At 37.1% G+C, this 18,740-nt stretch overlaps 1 protein-coding gene across 1 annotated transcript in view; it reads left to right on the top strand.

Annotated features, from left to right (window-relative positions):
* Window positions 1–14,864, top strand: part of YTHDC2 (YTH N6-methyladenosine RNA binding protein C2) — a 32,979-nt gene extending 18,115 nt beyond the window's left edge. Inside the window, exons 16-30 of the mRNA XM_080637834.1 lie at window positions 28–108; window positions 1,020–1,102; window positions 2,130–2,235; window positions 2,406–2,525; window positions 2,846–3,118; window positions 3,637–3,763; window positions 4,279–4,484; window positions 5,032–5,227; window positions 6,355–6,464; window positions 7,614–7,906; window positions 9,438–9,615; window positions 10,758–10,961; window positions 12,716–12,898; window positions 14,089–14,192; window positions 14,345–14,864. Of these exons, the coding sequence (XP_080493960.1) occupies window positions 28–108; window positions 1,020–1,102; window positions 2,130–2,235; window positions 2,406–2,525; window positions 2,846–3,118; window positions 3,637–3,763; window positions 4,279–4,484; window positions 5,032–5,227; window positions 6,355–6,464; window positions 7,614–7,906; window positions 9,438–9,615; window positions 10,758–10,961; window positions 12,716–12,898; window positions 14,089–14,169 (2,241 nt within the window). The 3' untranslated portion in view covers window positions 14,170–14,192; window positions 14,345–14,864. The remainder of the gene's footprint in view (window positions 1–27; window positions 109–1,019; window positions 1,103–2,129; window positions 2,236–2,405; window positions 2,526–2,845; window positions 3,119–3,636; window positions 3,764–4,278; window positions 4,485–5,031; window positions 5,228–6,354; window positions 6,465–7,613; window positions 7,907–9,437; window positions 9,616–10,757; window positions 10,962–12,715; window positions 12,899–14,088; window positions 14,193–14,344) is intronic.
* The last annotated feature ends 3,876 nt before the right edge of the window (window positions 14,865–18,740 follow it).

The raw sequence follows: 18,740 nt of genomic DNA, 5'->3' as shown, positions 1-18,740 counted from the left end.
TGTTTGGTTTTTTTTTTTTAATTGCAGATTCTTTCCACTAATATTGCAGAAACCAGCATAACAGTCAATGATGTTGTATTTGTTATTGACTCAGGGAAGGTGAAAGAGGTATGATTGGCTTAAGCTTGTTTTGGGAAGTATATATCCTAGTGTTCATAATACATAAATTTTGGGGAGCTACATAGTAGGCTGAGAGGTAGCGCATGTCAAATGACAAAACTCACTGAGGTTTTGACATCTGTTTGTTTTATTACCAATACTATAAATAGCTAGCTGTTTAAAACCCCTGTAAAAGCTATTGCAGGTTGATATATCTACATGTTTTTATATATAGATATATGAATATAGTATTTCTATTTGATTTTTTTTTTTTATAACAAGTCCATCAGTGTAAACCACCATCTTCCTGAAACTTGGAGAACACTATGACTTCCCTTTGTCCTGTAACTGTATCTAGCCCAAATCTAATCTATTAAGTTTTTAATATGTTGAATGCCTATTCCCTAATTAATTGTTCAAGAAAAATGAGACAGCATAGTGAGGCAGTTTAAGACCTTTTATGTGAGTTAGGAAATAAAACCAGATTTTGTAGGAGACACTCAAACCAGATTTCTGAAGTTCTCATTGGTAATACAATTTATTTTTTTTGTAATTTTGCATCAAATTTAGGAAAATAAGGGTGTAATATTCAAGTCAGACAAAGAGGAAAACTTTATTTAATATGATACCATGGTTTTGCTTGGTATGTGATACCACAAAACACAACCCATGTCTTTTGTTGACTTACAATTGCCTATTGACTAGAAATCTTTAATTTAGAAAATTGTGTAGCAGTTTTTGCAAAGATACTGCAAAGGAGGTAGCATAAATTCACTTGAAATTAAGTACTTGAGAGCATACCAGAAGCTCATGGTTCTTAGTATTAGTTTTATTTAGAGAGCTTCTGTTGATGATCTAGATAATTCATTTCATGTACCCTAATCAGTCTTGGTTTTATGTTCCTTGCTTTGCTTTTATAGAAGTCTTTTGATGCACTGAGCTGTGTTACAATGCTGAAAATGGTGTGGATTTCAAAGGCAAGTGCTATCCAGAGAAAAGGCAGGTAATAAATGCTTCATACTGAATTTTATTTTGCAGATATCCACCATCCTGTGTGTTAAGAATAAAATACACAACGTAATAGCAATTGGGTAATGTTAACCTAGCCTAGTATTATGTTGGATAATGGCCAATACTAATTTTCTGTAGAAGAGTGAGGATCAGCATGTGTTTCCTTGCAGTCTTTTTCCAAATTATAAAAAAGTGACACTCAAGAATTTCCCAAAGTTTACATTAGATCTGAATTGTTTTTCCCTCATGAACTTGTTCTCCTTCCTCTTTCTAGCATGTAGCACCCTCAGCCACAGTTTCCAATACGGTTTTTCACAATTTACCTGTGGGCAACAGGCTGCCTATTGATAGTCTTTAATAGATGTCCCCTTATTGCTATGTTAGAGACATGGAGCACTGATTCCTTATTCACCTTCTGCAAACTCTTTGTGGTTTATCAGGCCTTTATCATATTCCTTCCCAAGACTGTGTGAGGGCTGAGGGATTATGTACCAACAAATGCCTACATTTGATGATGCTATATTGGCATTAACCTGCAGGAATTTGAGTGTGAATGGGAGCATTTGCTGTCTCAGTCCCTTCACTCACAAGTTGTTTGATCTTCCTTCTTCCTTTTACTGCCTTTAACTTCGAACTGTTTGGGCCACGTGAAGAGGAAGAAACTAAATTTATTGCTTATATTCCTTCTAGCAAAGGGCAATGGAGATTTGGATTGATCTTAGGTTAACAAAAACGCATGTCACTTTATTTTTAGATAGATCTTACTTTCATTTCTCCAAATCTTTCAGTATTGGGGCAAAATTCTAATGGAGATACATACATATTTCAATATACATCAGAAATAATCCATGTACTACAAAGTTCTCACCTCTTGTGTGGGACTTACAGTTAATGACAAAATTATCTGTTTCTTAGACCTGCTTCTACGCTTGCATTCTAAGTTTGTGGATGTGTGTGGTGGGTTTTGGGGGTTTTTTGAATGTCTAATTTTCAACAACTTCCTATATTTCGTTTTCAAGGGCTGGGCGCTGTCAGCCTGGAGTCTGTTTTCGTCTCTTCAGCAGGCTTCGATTTCAGAGTATGTTGGAATTTCAGACTCCAGAACTTCTAAGAGTGCCACTTCAGGTGCATGTTCAGTTACAGATTATAACTTTAAAAGTGTATTATCATCAAACCATACCATTAATGCAGAAAAAGTGTTTGTATTTTTTTGTGTGTGTGTGGTTTTTGGTTTGATTTGGTTTGGGTTTTTCTCTTGCCCAATCTCAATCTTTTTTTTGCTTTTTAACTTGCAGGAACTTTGTTTACACACAAAACTTCTGGCTCCAATTAATTGTCCAATTGTTGACTTTCTTATGAAAGCTCCTGATCCTCCACCAGCTTTAATTGTGAGAAATGCTGTGCAAATACTGAAGGTCAGCTGAATAATAGTTTTAGATGGGAATGGTATTTGATTTTATATTTGTGGTGTGGCAGTGTATCTTACTGAGTTTTGTTTGTACTAAGACTGTTGTGTAAACACTTAAGGATGCTTTGAGTCTTTGTGTTGTCTATTTTAATTTTATGTGTGTGGATGTATTTTTCCATGTTAAGGGAAGAGAGTGCTTAAAAATCTCATCTCAAACTGTTAAGGGTTTGACTTGCTTTCTTAGTGCACATCCAGTATCCACATACTTTGTGTTTATTGTAAATTTTGTCCACTTACCCGCACCCCCCCTTTTTTATAATTACACAGACAATAGATGCCATGGACCCTTGGGAATATCTCACTGAACTTGGCTATCATCTCACTGAATTACCAGTAGAGCCACACCTTGGTAAAATGGTGTTATGTGCTGTTGTTTTGAAGTGCCTGGATCCTATTCTTACTATTGCTTGCACTCTTGCATATCGAGACCCTTTTGTCCTACCCGCACTGGCATCTCAAAAGCGTGCAGCCATGCTGTGTAGAAAACGTTTTACTGCAGGAACATTTAGTGACCATATGGCGCTTCTCAGGGCTTTCCAGGTATTATTTCATTTTCAGAAAGAATATTAATCACAGTAGATCACATATCAATGTAAATGATGTACCAGTCAAGTTGCATGTAGAATGATTATTATTAAGTCCATAGAGAAGAAACTGGTTTTGCCCAGTGGTTTTCCTGTATGTTGGACTCATAAATTAGTGAGGGAACAGTTCTTATCAGATTTTTTGTTTATATTTCCAAACCTGGTTAAATTCTTAATGTTCCAACAAGGTGCCACTTTATATCCTGCTACATTGACTGATAACTTGAAATAATTACCTTGATAATAATACAATGATCTTACAATAACGTAATGATAATTGTGTTAATTTGAGGAATGGGTAAAGAGAACAAAGTACTAAACCAGAAAACAAAAATTCTGGTTTGATAAACTTCCTTTCTTTCTGATTGATTTTTGTCTTCATTTTATTGATGTAAATGTCGTCTTTTTTTTTTTTTTCTTTTTTTCTTTTTTAGCTGGTGAAATTAATAGGCAAATGTAAAATATTCTTTACAGGCATGGCAGAAGGCGCGCAGTGATGGCTGGGAGAGAGCCTTCTGTGAAAAGAACTTCTTGTCTCAAGCCACAATGGAAATCATTGTAGGAATGAGAACCCAGTTGCTTGGCCAGCTTAGAGCTTCAGGTAAATGGGTTTGAAAAAAAATTCAACGTAGTTTTGGAGTCAAGTGTATACCTAGTACAAGGGTATACAAATTGTAACAAGAATAGTGTTCATTGGTGTAATTGTCTTTCCTTAATTTGAAACAGACCAGTACATACTCATGCAGATGCTGGAGTTAAGAAGTGTGGCTGGGGACCAGCTGATCTAATTAAAAGTGCTGTGATTGTTCCACATGCCACTGGCTTTCAGTGTGACATATGTTTCCTTGGATTTTTACATTCTAGTATATTATTTCAGTAGGAAATATCTTTGTGTTGTAAAAAGTAGTTGTATTTTATGTTAGTATAAAGCCCCTTATCTCAAAGGATTTCAGTATAATGATTTCTTCTTGGTGCTGTTAAGTCAGCAAATTTGTAAGGGTTTTGTGGGGTTTTTTTTTGTTTCATTTCCTTCACATCAAATTTGTTTTGAGAAGCAAAAAAGAAGATCTTAAATGCAAGCAAATATGGCAGTTTTTTATCCTGTTCTTTCTTCAGGTTTTGTTAGAGCCAGGGGAGGAGCTGATATCAGAGATGTTAATACTAACTCTGAAAACTGGGCTGTAGTTAAAGCTGCCTTAGTGGCTGGGATGTATCCCAATCTAGTTCATGTAGACAGAGAAAGCCTGGTTTTGACTGGACCAAAGGAGAAGAAAGTGCGATTTCATCCTACATCTGTTCTTAGTCAGCCTCAGAATAAAAAGGTAAAATCGGTTTGAATTTATAGCTCATAAAAAAGAACACTGTGCTCTATTGAACATTTTAGAAATGTCTCTTCATTAATTGTCAGTACTTTAAAAGCAGCATGTGCATTAAATGCTACATTTTTAAAAATTGTTCTTCCTGGCAGTTGAAAAATAAAGAATTGGAGTTGATTTATTTTTCCAATATTATTTCATCAAAATGTATTTTGTTGTTCTAGATGGAATTAGAGAACAGTAAAAAAAGAAAAAAAAAATTGCAAAACTTTTAAAGATGTAAACAGTCCTTGCTCATAGTAGCAGGAATAAGTTCTCCTCTGAAACTGATCTATTTTAGATCCTTTTTTTAAAGCAAAATATTTTGTTTCAAGGAGGAAGAGCAATTTGTGAGTCTGGTTGAATTCTCTCTCGCCTTTTTTTTAATTTGTGTAAGATTATGTGCATATAAATATATATTTATTTCTACATGTATAAAATGTGAAATATGTTAAATCTTACTTTAATTGCAAACAGATGGTACGATAATGTAGCCTTATGTGCTCTTGCACAGATTCCCCCTGCAAATGGGCAAGCTACAGCTATTCAGGCACTCCCTACAGACTGGCTTATATTTGATGAAATGACGAGAGCTCATAGGATAGCAAATATCAGATGCTGTTCTGTTGTAACACCTGTCACTGTGTCACTCTTCTGTGGACCAGCTAGATTGCCAAGTAATGCTTTGCAGGAGCCTTCGTCCTTTCAAGGTATAGTGGAGTTTGGGTTTGAAGTGTTGTAGTTGTTACATACTAGCATGTGATATGGAAGGCTTATTTTTCAAGAATATTTAATACATATATATTACCAAATTCTTAAAATGACAGAGCTATAGTACCTGTAGCTGTGCAAGAATAGTTTGTAAGTTCTGTAACAGATATCTCAGTTTTGTGAATCCTTGTAGATTCATATTCATAAATTACACTTACACAGCTGTGGAGTTTCTGAAATTACAGTGCAGTTTGTAGTGGAATAAAAAATGGAAACAAAATGTTTAATGACAAAAGTAACGTTGAAAAGTGTAGTATGTATGGGTTTTTTCTGCAGACTAGTTTATTTGATATTTTGAGCCAGATTGTTCAAACTGAATAATAATGTGGAAACTGTCAATAGGGTAAATACTCATATTATTTCCAGCAGAAATATGCATTTTAAAGATAGTTTTCTAGGGGTAATTTTTAATGACAACTAGCTATACTATTAACTAGAAGTAATAGGGAGTATAGAAGAACTTCTTTTGTTAAAATTTAAGTAGAGCGCATAGGAATAGAAGCAAAAATAATCTATGCTGCTGCAGTTGTATAGAAATAGTAATTTGAATCAGAGTCCCAAGTTATTTTTGAAGCTTTCCTGTCGTGCTCTTAAACTGTTACCCTTAAAAGTAGTGTTTATGCTGATTGAATTACACATTTAAAAAAATCGCAATCCTACTAATTAGCCATATGTGTATATTATTTATATTTTCTTAATGAGTCTTTAAATCTGCTGTTTTACTAGGAAATAAAGCATAATGCATGGTTTTGCAAATAGCTTCATGCAGAATTTTGATAATGGCTTGTTGATCCTGATGAAGGGACATGAGTGGTTAGATCGTATCAATACAAATGCTTACATAGCAGGGACGTCAACAGGGCTGGATACTTCAATTCTGCTAACTGAAGCAAAGACTTCACTCGGGTTGTATTTGCAGAAACTAAAAAGTGGCTTTGCATATATTTAGATTTTTAAATAAAATTTAGAAGGAAAATGGGTTTATTGCTGATAAAACAGTAGTGTTCAGTTTTTTGCATGTAATTAGAATACAGAAATGTTAATGTACCTTTTATATTTAATTCAGGGGATGGGTTATCTAATGATAACAGTGATAGTGAAGTAGAGGACAAAACAACTGCTAATTTGGCACTACTGAAACTAGATGAATGGCTGCATTTCAGACTGGACCCTGAAGTAAGTAATGTATCACTTCAATGCCTGTTTCTTTTAGAAGAATATTTATATCATATCTTGCTAAAAAAAAGATCTGAAATATTTAGGTAACCAAGAATTTTCTGTTAGAGTGGCTGTCACAGACCCTTTGGGTTTCAGATTTATGGAATAACATACTCTGAGACTTAGCCTTTATTTCATGAGCTCATTAAGAAATAAAGCAAACAAATATGAGCTCAATCCCCTTTTGCCCAGACTAGTCTACCTTCCTCCATCATGATGCAGGCATCACATGTATCACAGTGGGAAGCAGGAAAGCCTCAGTAGTCCAGCTGCTGTTGGATGTGCATCAAAAGCTTTTTGGGTAAGCTGATATTTTATACCTTCCAGCTTAGACGTTTTGTCCATTTCGATAAATTAGTAGATTCTGATGAAACTGTCATTTGGAGATAATGGCTGCAGGAGACAGCAAGTTGGAAGTGATAGTGGCTGCCTTTAGCTTTCTGGCCACCTGGCCTGCCTCTGTGTTGCTCTCATTTTGACATAATGGAACTGCTCCCAGCACACATTGAGCCTTACCATGAGCTGTATTAGCCAAAATGTGAGCAGGAATTGAGTTAACAGTCACGACTGTATATTTCCTTCTCTGAGAGGATGACAAGTTAGAGCTTTTTAAGGTGGAGTCACTGAAAAAAAGTTGCTGTCAGATTCAAAAAAAAAAGAAAAAAAAAAGCGAACACTTTGAAGTCTTTGAAGCACTTGAGAAGCTCTGACAGTGGTAGGAGATAGAGTAGTTTAGAGGTTATTAAATACTTGGACTTTTCAGATGTAATAATGAAACTGTCTACTAGAAGCGTTTAGAAGTGTGATTATTTTTTTTTTGGGTGGAATTTTGAAGTGAAAAAGGGTTTACAATGGAATTTTAAGTTTGGTGCAGAGTTAAATGAAATAAAACATTTACAAATTATCTTGGGCCTGAGGAAGGAAAAGATAATAGCTTAGTTTAAATGCATGGTTTTCTCCCCCTCCTTAGCACTTTAGTCTTGCCTTCCAGTTCAGACCCTGTTCATTTTAGAATAACAGATACTGCCAGGTAGAAGAGATGTAGGATACCCTTACCTATCTGATCTAATTCTTATTAGTCTTTAACAGAATTGAAATTCATTACAGGCTGCTGGTTTGCTGTTGCAACTCAGACAGAAGTGGCATAGCTTATTTCTGCGTCGTATGCGAGCTCCTTCTAAACCGTGGTCTCAAGTTGATGAAACAACTGTAAGAGCAATTGTAGCTGTTTTAAGTACTGAAGAACAGTCTGCAGGTTTGCAGCAGCCTTCAGGAATTGGTCAGAGACCAAGACCTATGACTTCTGAAGAGCTTCCTGTAACATCTACATGGAGGTCAACCAACAGCAGAAAAAGCTCGGCAGAAACTGAATTCTCCGATGATTCCTCTAATGCTGAAAAGTAAGCTTCTGAGATCTTCTAGAGACGGTAGATCATAATTGAATTTAATTTCTCCTATTACTACAATTGAAAAAATATACTGTCCCATGCTATATGTCCTATATGTCCCGCATGTATGTCCTGTATGTCCCGCATGACATCCTTGTCTCTTAAATTGGAGAGACATCATTTTGATAGATGGACCACTCAGTGGATAAAGAACTGGCTGGATGGCTGCATGCAAAGAGCTGTGGTCAATGGCTCAATGTCCAGCTGGAGACCAGTAACAAGTGGTGTCCCTCAGGGATCAGTGTTGGGACCAGTCTTGTTCAACATCTTTGTCAGTGACATGGACAGTGGGATTGAGTGTGCCCTCAGCAAGTTTGCCGATGATACCAAGCTGCGTGGTTCGGTTGATACACTGGAGGGAGGGAATACCATCCAGAGGGACCTTGACACGCTTGTGAGGTGGGCTGATGCCAACCTTATGAAGTTTAACCATGATAAGTGCAAGGTTTCTACACCTGGGTCAGAGCAATCCCAGGCACAGCTACAGGTTGGGCAGAGAAGAGATTCAGAGCAGCCCTGCAGAGAAGGACTTGGGGGTGTTGGTCGATGAGAAAATTAACATCATCTAGCAGTGTGCGCTCGCAGCCCGGAAAGCCAACTGTATCCTGGGCTGCATCAAGAGGAGCGTGACCAGCAGGTCGAAGGAGGTGATCCTGCCCCTCTACTCTGCTCTCGTGAGACCTCCCTTGGAGTATTGTGTGCAGTTCTGGTGTCCTCAACATAAAAAGGATATGGAACTGTTGGAACAAGTGCAGAGGAGGGCCACGAGGATGATGAGGGGACTGGAGCACCTCCCGTATGAAGACAGGCTGAGAAAGTTGGGGCTGTTCAGCCTGGAGAAGAGAAGGCTGCGTGGAGACCTCATAGCAGCTTTCCAGTATCTGAAGGGGGCTTATAAGGATGCTGGGAGGGACTCTTCATCAGGGACTGTAGTGATAGGACAAGGGGTAATGGGTTAAAACTTAAACAGGGGAAGTTTGGATTGGATATAAAGAGGAAGTTTTTCAGTGTAAGTATGGTGAGGCACTGGAATGGGTTGCCCAGGGAGGTTGTGAATGCTCCATCCTTGGTGGTGTTCAAGGCCAGGTTGGACAGAGCCTTGGGTTTAGTGTGAGGTGTCCCTGCCCATGGCATGGGGGTTGGAACTAGGATGATCTTAAGGCCCTTTCCAACCCTAACTATTCTATGATTCTATGCTGCGCAATAGTTGTAATTTCATTGAGAAGCGTTTCATATGTGTGCCTGCTTTTTGATAGAGCAACCAGGAATATTGTCCGTGAATTGTGATCTCTGGCAAGAAGTCACAGAAGAGGTTTAATCCTAAGATTCAAATACAATGCATGATCAGTTTTTTTTCAGATAGTGTTTAATATGTTTTGGAATTACTATATATAGTCATGCAATAGGCTAATATGTAGCTATAAATTGTTCTGTGCCACCTTGTGAAATCACTGGTATGTCCTCTCTCTACCTTATTTTTTAGAGTTTTAATGAAGTCTACACCTCCTGCACTTCACCAGCCAAAGAAGTACAAGGACAAAGCCATTTTACACTCCAAAAGAGCTTCAGACGACCGGTCAGATCAGTCATCAGTGAAGTCTACAGACAGCAGTAGCTATCCAAGCCCCTGTGCTAGTCCTTCTTCTCCAAACTCTGGAAAGGTAAGAGTTCGCATAAACAAATTACCCTACTTTTCAGAATTAATAGAACTTCAGAAATAAATTTGCTGGTATCTTTCAGGAGCTATCAGGTATTATATTGATAAATAAAGAATCTAACTTAGATTATCATTTTTAACAGCTGCATAATACTTAGTTTTTCTAGAACTTAAAATCTAGACTATATGTCCTTGTTATACTAGTTCAATACAGTAATGATTTTGCTCTTTGCAGACTGCTGAGGTAAAGCTGTCCAAACTAGAAAACATCATGTTTGGTTTTTATTTTGAAACTTGATACAATACCAAGTGAAGGTGTATTATCATTTATCTTTTTCTTTAATAAATTTGTATACAGTGCGTGTACTTTGAAGTTTTTTGATTCTGTCTTCCTCTGTTTCTGGAATTGCATACACTGATACCAGTTCACTTTTAAGTTTTGTTTTATCTGCCTTATTATGGCTGCTTTCTTTTTTAATGATGATTATTTTAATAAAGCACATGTTTTTTAATGAGGTTATTGGTGTAACTCTCCCTGTGTACTTGAATAGTAAACTGCAGTAATATTGAAGAGATCACTGAGAGGAAAACCCATTGTTCCTCTAGGCACAGACTCATTGAAGGATTTAATAATTCCTCTTAAATCTTCAAGTTTTTAAATTCAGCCAGTATAAAAGGAAGAAAACTTATTTTTCCTGAAGGTGGAAATGTGAGTAGTTTGCTTCAGGCTACAGTCTGGAATGATTAATTTTGTGTCATCTGAAAGTGTGTCAGACTTCAAAGAATTGTAATTGATCACTAGACTATTTAGGCCTGTTCTGCCAATTTTGTTTGCTGCCCCTGATGAATGAATTACTGTTTTGGAAAGTGCTGAAGGAATGTAAAATACATTTTAAAACCGGTTCAGACAGTATTAGCTGATAGCTTTTGTGTTTCTTGTAGACTCTGGGTGAAAAGGGTAGGAATGCATTCAAGAGATTCCTATCTTTGTGTGTTTAGAGCTCTAGAACTAAAGCTAGTTGGGGTTTTTTTTGGTTGTTGTTTTTTTTTTGTTTGTGTGGTGGTTGTCTGGGTTTTTTTTTGTTTGGTTGGTTGGTTGGCTTTTTGGTTTTTTTAACTTAATTTAATTTTATTTAATATTTCCAGGATTCCAAATCTCCTTCACCAAGACCAAATATGCCAGTCTGGTACTTCATAATGAAAAGTAGCAATATGCAAAACATTGATATTTCTCAACAGAAGGGTATATGGTCTACTACACCAAGTAATGAACGAAAGCTAAATAGAGCCTTCTGGGAGAGCAGCATGGTTTACTTGATATTTTCTGTTCAAGGGTCTGGACACTTTCAGGTGAGTCCTTAGTTAATGCTAAATACTAGCTTTGGTTAATAGTTTAGGAGAGCGCAGCAAATAACTGTGTGTAGTATGGTGGATATTGCTTCTGACCTCTAAGAAGTAAAGCTTAGCAAGCAAAAGTAACTGGTGGCTGATAAAAGAGTACTTAATTCTTCTCTGAAATATGCCTTTTTAGCTAAGTCATTTGTTTTGTTACTTTTGTTACTCAAAGGCTAAGAATTAATTGCTTCCAAGCATCTTGAGTCAGAATAATGTTTAGACCCTACATTAATTCTTTAAAACAACAAAACAAACAAATCCAAACAAAACAGAATTGCTACTCTTTTCTCTGCTTGCCAGAGTCAACATTGTAACAAGCAGTTACAGTCAAGTCAAAGCTTTCTAAAGCCAGTCATTTAATAAGTACATGAATGTGTTTATTAAAAATTTTAATAAAACTTGTTCTGTCTGAACTGTAGTTTCTAAGTCAGGAGCTGGAAGGTCATGGCCATGATTCTTCCAGAGCTGTTTCTTTACTTAAAGTTTAGCAAAGTGTTTGTCAACAACTTGTTGACAAATTTGTAACCATTAGAAGTTAAAGACTTGACCTGTAGTGAAGTAGTGCAAAGTTGCAGGTTGGCTGTATTCTGGAGTGGACTAAACTGAGTTGTTCCAGGAAAAAAAGTTCAACTTAGCTCTTTTTATATAAGCTATTACTGAAAATCAGCTAAACTTACAATCTAATGAACTATCCCAAATACAGCTGCCTTGGTGCTACCACTGAAGGATTATGGTGAGATATATGTATGATGATTTGCAGATGCGAATGCAATACTGGAAAGTAATTTTCAGCACTGCAGTTGTTACTGAAAATGGGCTGTTGTACTGGTGCTCTAGACGAGAAATCTGGGAGAGAAAGGCATGCTGAAGTCAGGAGCATAGGTGGTTGATGTTGCCTTAGCCTTCCAGTTTTGACAATGCACTGGACATTCATGGGATTAACAATATGAATATTCTCTTGTACCAAGTGTCTCTTTACTTTCCACCTTTATTTTTCCCCTGTTCCCTTTATTAATTTCCATTTAAGTCTGGCTTGAGCTGTCTAGGACTGCATTTCTTACAACAGTAGTGTGTGCTGCTAACTTACGTAGTGCACTGCATCTCTTGGGCTCTTAAGTCGTAACTGGCGTAAATTTTCATGAATACCTGATAAGTTTGGTGCGTGGTGGTTTGTTTTGTTTATGGTGTTTTGAGTTTTTCTTCCCTCTTTGTTGAAGTAAGGAAATAAAAAAGCAACTTTGACCTCTTTCCTTGAAAAACAGCTATACTCTCATAATTCCATGTGAAATTTTGTTAACATAGAGGGAACATGGGAAAGAAGGAATGGATTTCTGAAAAAAATACCTACAACTAACAAGGAATAGCTAATGAACTATTATGTCATAGAACATTCATCTTGATTCCTTAGGATTCAGGTGGTTTTGCAACACCTTTTCCACTTCTGTTACAAAGCTAAAAAAACCTTTGAATGATAATTGTGAGAGATGAATTGAGAGACATTCTGTAGTGAAACCCTGAAAGGCATATTTGAAGTGAGAAATCACATACAAATCTTTCTAGGTGTAGACACTTCAAAAGATCCAGCTTAATGGGGGAGAGTACTTTGAAACTAATTTGAAAGTTTCATATATAGTCAAGTAATTTAACTCCAGTGTAAGCATAAAGGCTGTAATTGTGTCTCTCCTTTTATATTTCAATTTTTGCTCCAGGGTTTTGCTAGAATGGCATCAGAGATAGGGTGTGAGAAAAGTCAAGACTGGGGATCTGCTGGTTTTGGAGGTGTATTTAAGGTAGAGTGGATCCGAAAAGAAAGCATTCCTTTTCAGTTTGCACACCATTTGCTCAACCCTTGGAATGACAATAAGAAAGTACAAATAAGCAGGGATGGCCAGGTAATGTTCTCTTCTAAAGTCTTCTTTACTTGGTGTATTGTTTGTTAGCTTGTTTAGCCTTGACATTTATCTCAACTCTAGTTACATATCTGTTAATCTGAATCACAGTTCCTTGATGCACATTGTGATTTTGCTAATGAATTATTGTTGAAGTAATAGAATCAAAGCAGGTTTTTGCTAAATATGCATTAAAAAAAAAAAAAAAAAACCTGTATACTTCCAGAGATAAAAGGTTGGTGGTTTGGGGGTTTTTTTGGTTGTTTGTTGGGGTTTTTATTTGTTTTGTTTTTTAATTTTGGTGATAGAGATTTGTTCCTTGTTTGGTTCAGTCTTGTTCACTGAGGTAGTCTGTCACACCGAAGTAACTGTCCATCATTATAGCTTTGAATTTTCTGTAAAGCCTGAAAAGAATCTTGAGATTTGAGGTAGAATAAAGCTTAGGACAGTTCTCCAGTGTGTTAAAGCTAAATGCAACTGCAAAAAGCTGGAAGAGAATTGGCACAAGAGTTCTTTGGCAGTTTTCTGTGTTCTCCCCAGTCCACTCCCAAAATATCTTTTGAGATCTAGAGCTAAACTTCCTGATCATCTTCTTGCGACTTCTCCAGAACCTCTCCAGTTGTAGGAATGAAGAAGGGAAGGTAGTATGTGATGGAGTTAACAGTGCTTCTGTTGTAAGTGGCTCTTAAGACCTAAAGAGTCTTAATGATCTTAAAACCAGTCTGTTAATATGTATAATTCCCCCAAGAGCCATTTTATAGTGGCAGGTGACCTGCCTTTCCACATTCTATACCACACTTGATGAAATTAAACTTAAGAGATACGGAGAATAATGATCTTTAGTTAATAAGTGACTTGTGGAAGGTACAAAGCATATGGTGCATTGTATATGGTGGTGGTGTGTTTACTTGGAATTCTGTTCTTAAGAACTAACATCTTGCTGTGAATAATAAAATTCAAACAACCTGAATGCCAAGGTACCTTATGAAAGTTCTTGGCTTGTCTTTGAGCCCTAGTAAAAAAACTTTTCGTATGCAGGAGTTCTAATCTATGTTTCGGTAGCAAAATGAAGGAGCTCTTTCAGAAAGACTGAGAGCAATCACGAGGAATTTCATCTAACAGTTTTGTTATAGTCTCCATATGTTCAATAGTAGCAGTGCAGATAACTTCTGTAATTTCTTGCTCATTTGCAGGAACTGGAACCACAGGTTGGAGAGCAGTTGCTACAGCTTTGGGATAGTATTCCTTTGACAGGAAAAAACTCAACTGATTGAGCATGTCAAGTAATGTGATAGAGGTAGTAATTTTGTGTATTACTTGCTGGGTTTATAATATATACAATGTATCATTGCAGTACTGTCTATCCTTTGTAGTATGTGGACAAATAGGTACACTTAGTACTAAATATTATCCTTTTTTTTTTTTTTTTTTTTTTTTTTTTGATTTTAGCTGTTGTGGTTGAAACATCAGATATAACTACTAGAATCAGTAGCATGCCTGCAGTATGAAGATGAGGAAGAAGATGGCACAACAAGCTCCTGAAGTTGTTAGTCATGCTGTGAAGCTAGTAGAGGAAAAATAAGGGGAATTATGTTGGTTTCAGTGTTTCCTTGTCTTAACAAATGTCCTGACGTTATTCACCAGCCTGGTTTTGACTGAATTAATTTTTTATAGTAGTGTGCAATTGATATTTAAAAACACATTTAAATTCCAAACCAAGTTTGAAACAGTGGACCACATGCAAGTTGTTTGTGGGTTTAAAATAGCACAGCAGACAGTTTAAATATACAGTTTACATTTAAAGCTTTCTCAACACAATAAAATCTATGAGAAAAACCAGTGTAATGTGAATTAATCAATCTTGCAGTTTGCTTAAAATAAATAAATTGAGAATACATGTCTCCAAGTATATTGAAAGATTCTGTATGTATTGACTGGACTTCCATATGCACAGTGTGAGAGAGCAGGATCTATTCATACAAACAACTGGGTAGCAGGAGAATGTTAAATTTTAATTTAAATACATAAATGAAAGGAACATGATACCTCTGAGAATGGATTGGTCTAGCAGTGTTTCCATTTTTAGGTATTTTTCACCTTTTAAAGGTAGTCATACTTTGGCAAGCTGGAAAACAGTCTTTCGGAGGCCTGCTGCCAAATAGTAATCTTAATAGTTCACTAACTTGCAGTACAACTTTATTCATCTTTCAGTGCGATCTTCATGCTTTATTTCTTTACTTCTTTCAATTTATTTCTTCTTTTATACTTCAGTAATTTTGAAGAATTGGCTTCTTAGTCATTAATATACTGTATTATGAGGCCAGTAAAATTCAGTCTGCTTGTTGTCAGCACTATGTAGTCATTATTAGATTAAACTAAAAGCTTTTCCTGCTTCTGAGCCCACACGCTCACTTTTTAATGAGTGAAATACTCACTTATTAACCATGTATTCGCACCAACAATATTCACACAGTTCAGAGTACCCTGTGCATTAGTTCTGCCATCCTGTATAGTGACTTCTATACATAAACAGTCAGTTTTGCCTTTGCAAGACTAGCTGGGTCTTTGTAGGGCGAGTATTTCTCCAGAAATGCAGTATGGAGATGGTGCATACAACAGAGCTGTGAGGCTTGTATTGCGTTATACAATATTTCCAGTCTCCTGCCCTCAAAGGAATGTTGGGTTGTATTGACTTGTACAGGATTCCCAGACCCCATGCAGACGAAGGACAGAGCTGGCACAGAGGGGTGTAATGTTTTGCTAAAAAGTCCAAACCGTGCTTCTGCAGCTTGGTGGTAAAAAAGAACAGTCCAGCCAAGGAATATGCATTCCCCAAGCTTGTTGGCTTTTTCTGGTCACTTGTCTGGAGAAGAGGTCATACTCTGCTGCCTACCTGACAACCATGCTCATGTAAGTCTTTGCAAACCCAGATACTAGTCTAGCTGAGTCTTGGTGAATTACTTGACTTGCTGTTTTAGGATGCAGATAATTGTACTGCTGATCTGTATGTTTGCCTGTACTGTTATTTAGACATAAACTTTTTATCCCTGAAGCTGTTGGTCTGGTGTCTGTTACCATATAGTAAACCTATAAGTTGTCAGAGTTATAGTCAAGCCCTTACTCTCTGATGTAAGAGGAGAGATATGTTACACTGCAGCATGACCAAGCCTGACCCTATAATGAGTGCCTTAATTGGTTATTTTAGGACTTTGCCCAACCTGCAGGGTCAGATTCTACTTTGAGAGTAAGCCAGAGAGACGGAAATGTAAAGGGAGCATTACCCTGCTTATATCTAGTAGTTCATTTCCTTATTGATACTGAGCAGCATTTGAAAGCAGCTCAAGTTGGCTACCTGTGACAAGAACTGGACAACATCCAACAGGACACTAGGGCTTCAGTAAAGGAGAAAACTCTAGCATCTGCCTGTGTTAAAATCTGTTGGGCTAATGTGGAGAAACTAGAGCAATGTGTGTTCCCCCATGTAGCAATATTTGGGAAATACTTGGGCATCATCTGGAAGCTGTGGAAAAGGGGATTTCTTTATATAGAGACACAGAAGACTGGGATGATACTTGGTCTGATTCAGATTCAGACAATTCCATTTCAGAGTCCTCCCCTCCTAAAGTCTGAATAATCTGATTGGTTGTTAAAACAGAGCATGATGCTACTTCAGGGTTTTGGTTTTTTTTGAGTTTTATTTTTTGTTGCAATTCTTTTGGCAGAAGTTGAAAGGATGTCACTTAAATGAAAGTGTAAGTTTGGATTTAAAGACAAATCAGTTGTCTGGAAAGCAGACTGAGGGAATACCTTGCATCACATTAGAAAATGAAAAAGTTAGTCCCGGAGATACTAAAAAAAGTGTGGCATATAATTGAATCAGGCAATTTAGAAAGGAGGCTGTATTTTATTTGTGTGAAGTCCAGAAGGAGTTTTAAAGCTAATTTCATACCATGTGGGTGTGAAATTGCTATTTTTTGGTCTGTGTTGTATGGTGTACAGCTCTGAGATTCACAGCCAGATCTTTTAACTTTGTGTGGGTTACTGGGTATGTTGCACTTGGTGCTGTTGATGTATGAGCAGAGGTTTTAACCTGAGGCTCTTAAATAATATACCACTTTGTTCTGTCTATACCAAATATCTGGTGAAGTCTAGCAGTAGTCAAAAAAACTAAGGAACAGATTACAATTGTCAAAATCACTCCTGTATGAGGATGTTCTGAACACTGACAGAAACTGAGAGTGGAACTGTGTGATGTGTGTAAAATAGATTAATACTTTCTGCTCTTCTGAAACATGTTAATAACCTTTTTAAAAGCAAGCTGGGCAGAAAAGGGATATATCCCTGTTGGCTGACAAGCTTGCTGTGAATTATGTCAAAGTAAGAACACAAACCCTCATTTGTTGATTGTTTTCATGTTTTTGTTCAGCTTAACTACTTTTGTACTTGTACTTTTTGCATTACTTAATTTACAGTTAGTAATGAAGAACTCTGTCTTGCAACTTGGTATGGGTAACAGTTCAGTGGCTGCTACTTTCAGCAGTCCTAAAACTATACTAAATGAAGTGTCATCACTGTAAGAGAGTTCCTGTGCTCTATCCACAGCTTTTATGTGAAAGAGAGATCTACCTTTTATTCTAGGACAGGTCTGACAAACTAGACTGACTTGATGAGAAGTCAGTCGAGGAAGGAGATAGAAAAGGGCCCTGACACCTTGCAAGCAGGCTGTGAAGCTTCCAAGAGAATCATGAACTGATGCTCTAGCTTATTTCCTGGTTGCCTATGCTGGTTGAATTGAAGTTATTAAAGTAACGTATATGCAGTGGAGATTTCATGTGTGAATTTCTCCAGGTCTTCTGTTCTCAGAGGCAGTGTGCAGACATGTTACAAAGGACTGTGTCCCAGCTTGGACGTTGGGGAACTGCAGCAGGCATATTTATATTGCTCTTTAGTCTGATGTTGAGGTATAGTTTAGCTTGTTTTTTCTGCTTTCATTCCTCTTTAAGAGGATGAGATCAGAAAGTAGTTAAAAACCATGCCATGGCTTGTTTATCCAAGGGAAGTGCACAGTTGTCTGCTATTTTGTTTCCAAGTACTCGAGTTCTAATACTGCAGAAAATGTGTTTTTGTCAGAATTGAGGCTTGGCGAGAAGGTACCGGTTCTCACTTGAAAGTCAGGACAATTTGGACTGAAGTCAGAGATCACAGGCACCCTGTTTCAGCAAACCTAGAAAAGGAAATCTTGCTGGAAATGGGACCAAGATAGCTTTTGCCTTCCTAGACATAGAGTCAGTAAGTGGTAGAGCTCACACATACTGAGTTTCGTTTTAATCTGTGTTGCTCCACTAAGTAATGAATCAAACCAGCAGCAGACGCTATCAAGCTTTGGTAAATGTGGACACAAGAGTTATAGGAAGCATTCATGGACTGAAAGGTCACACCACTGTATAAGATTGAAGAAAAGAAGGGTAAATAAAGTTGCTGTTATACCCCTGTGAACACCATTACTGCATGTTTTTAGGTGAGACATTTTTTAACTCTGAACACAAAGCTAGTGAATTTTTTCTAATATCCGTGGTGAGACACCAGATGAGTAGGGGTGAAACTAGAAGAATCATTCACCTTGCAGGAATATAAGCGCTGGTTTTAGAATAGGACTCTGAAGATGCTTTAGCATGAAGCTAGGTGGTGCAGTTGGTTAGCATATGGGCTCTTACCTGCTGGGACTGTTAAAAAAAACCCCTAGATTTATTAGCAGATGCACATGAAAATGTCCTCTCCTGAGGAAAAGCAGTGAATTATGGTAAGGAATTTGTACAGTTGCCTATTGCATTATATCTGACGTACT

Source organism: Psittacula echo (assembly GCF_963264785.1).
Source record: "Psittacula echo genome assembly, chromosome: Z".
Lineage (NCBI taxonomy): Eukaryota > Metazoa > Chordata > Aves > Psittaciformes > Psittacidae > Psittacula > Psittacula echo.
The sequence above is the reverse complement of the archived record's forward strand: the minus strand, read 5'-3'. Positions and strand labels throughout refer to the sequence as shown.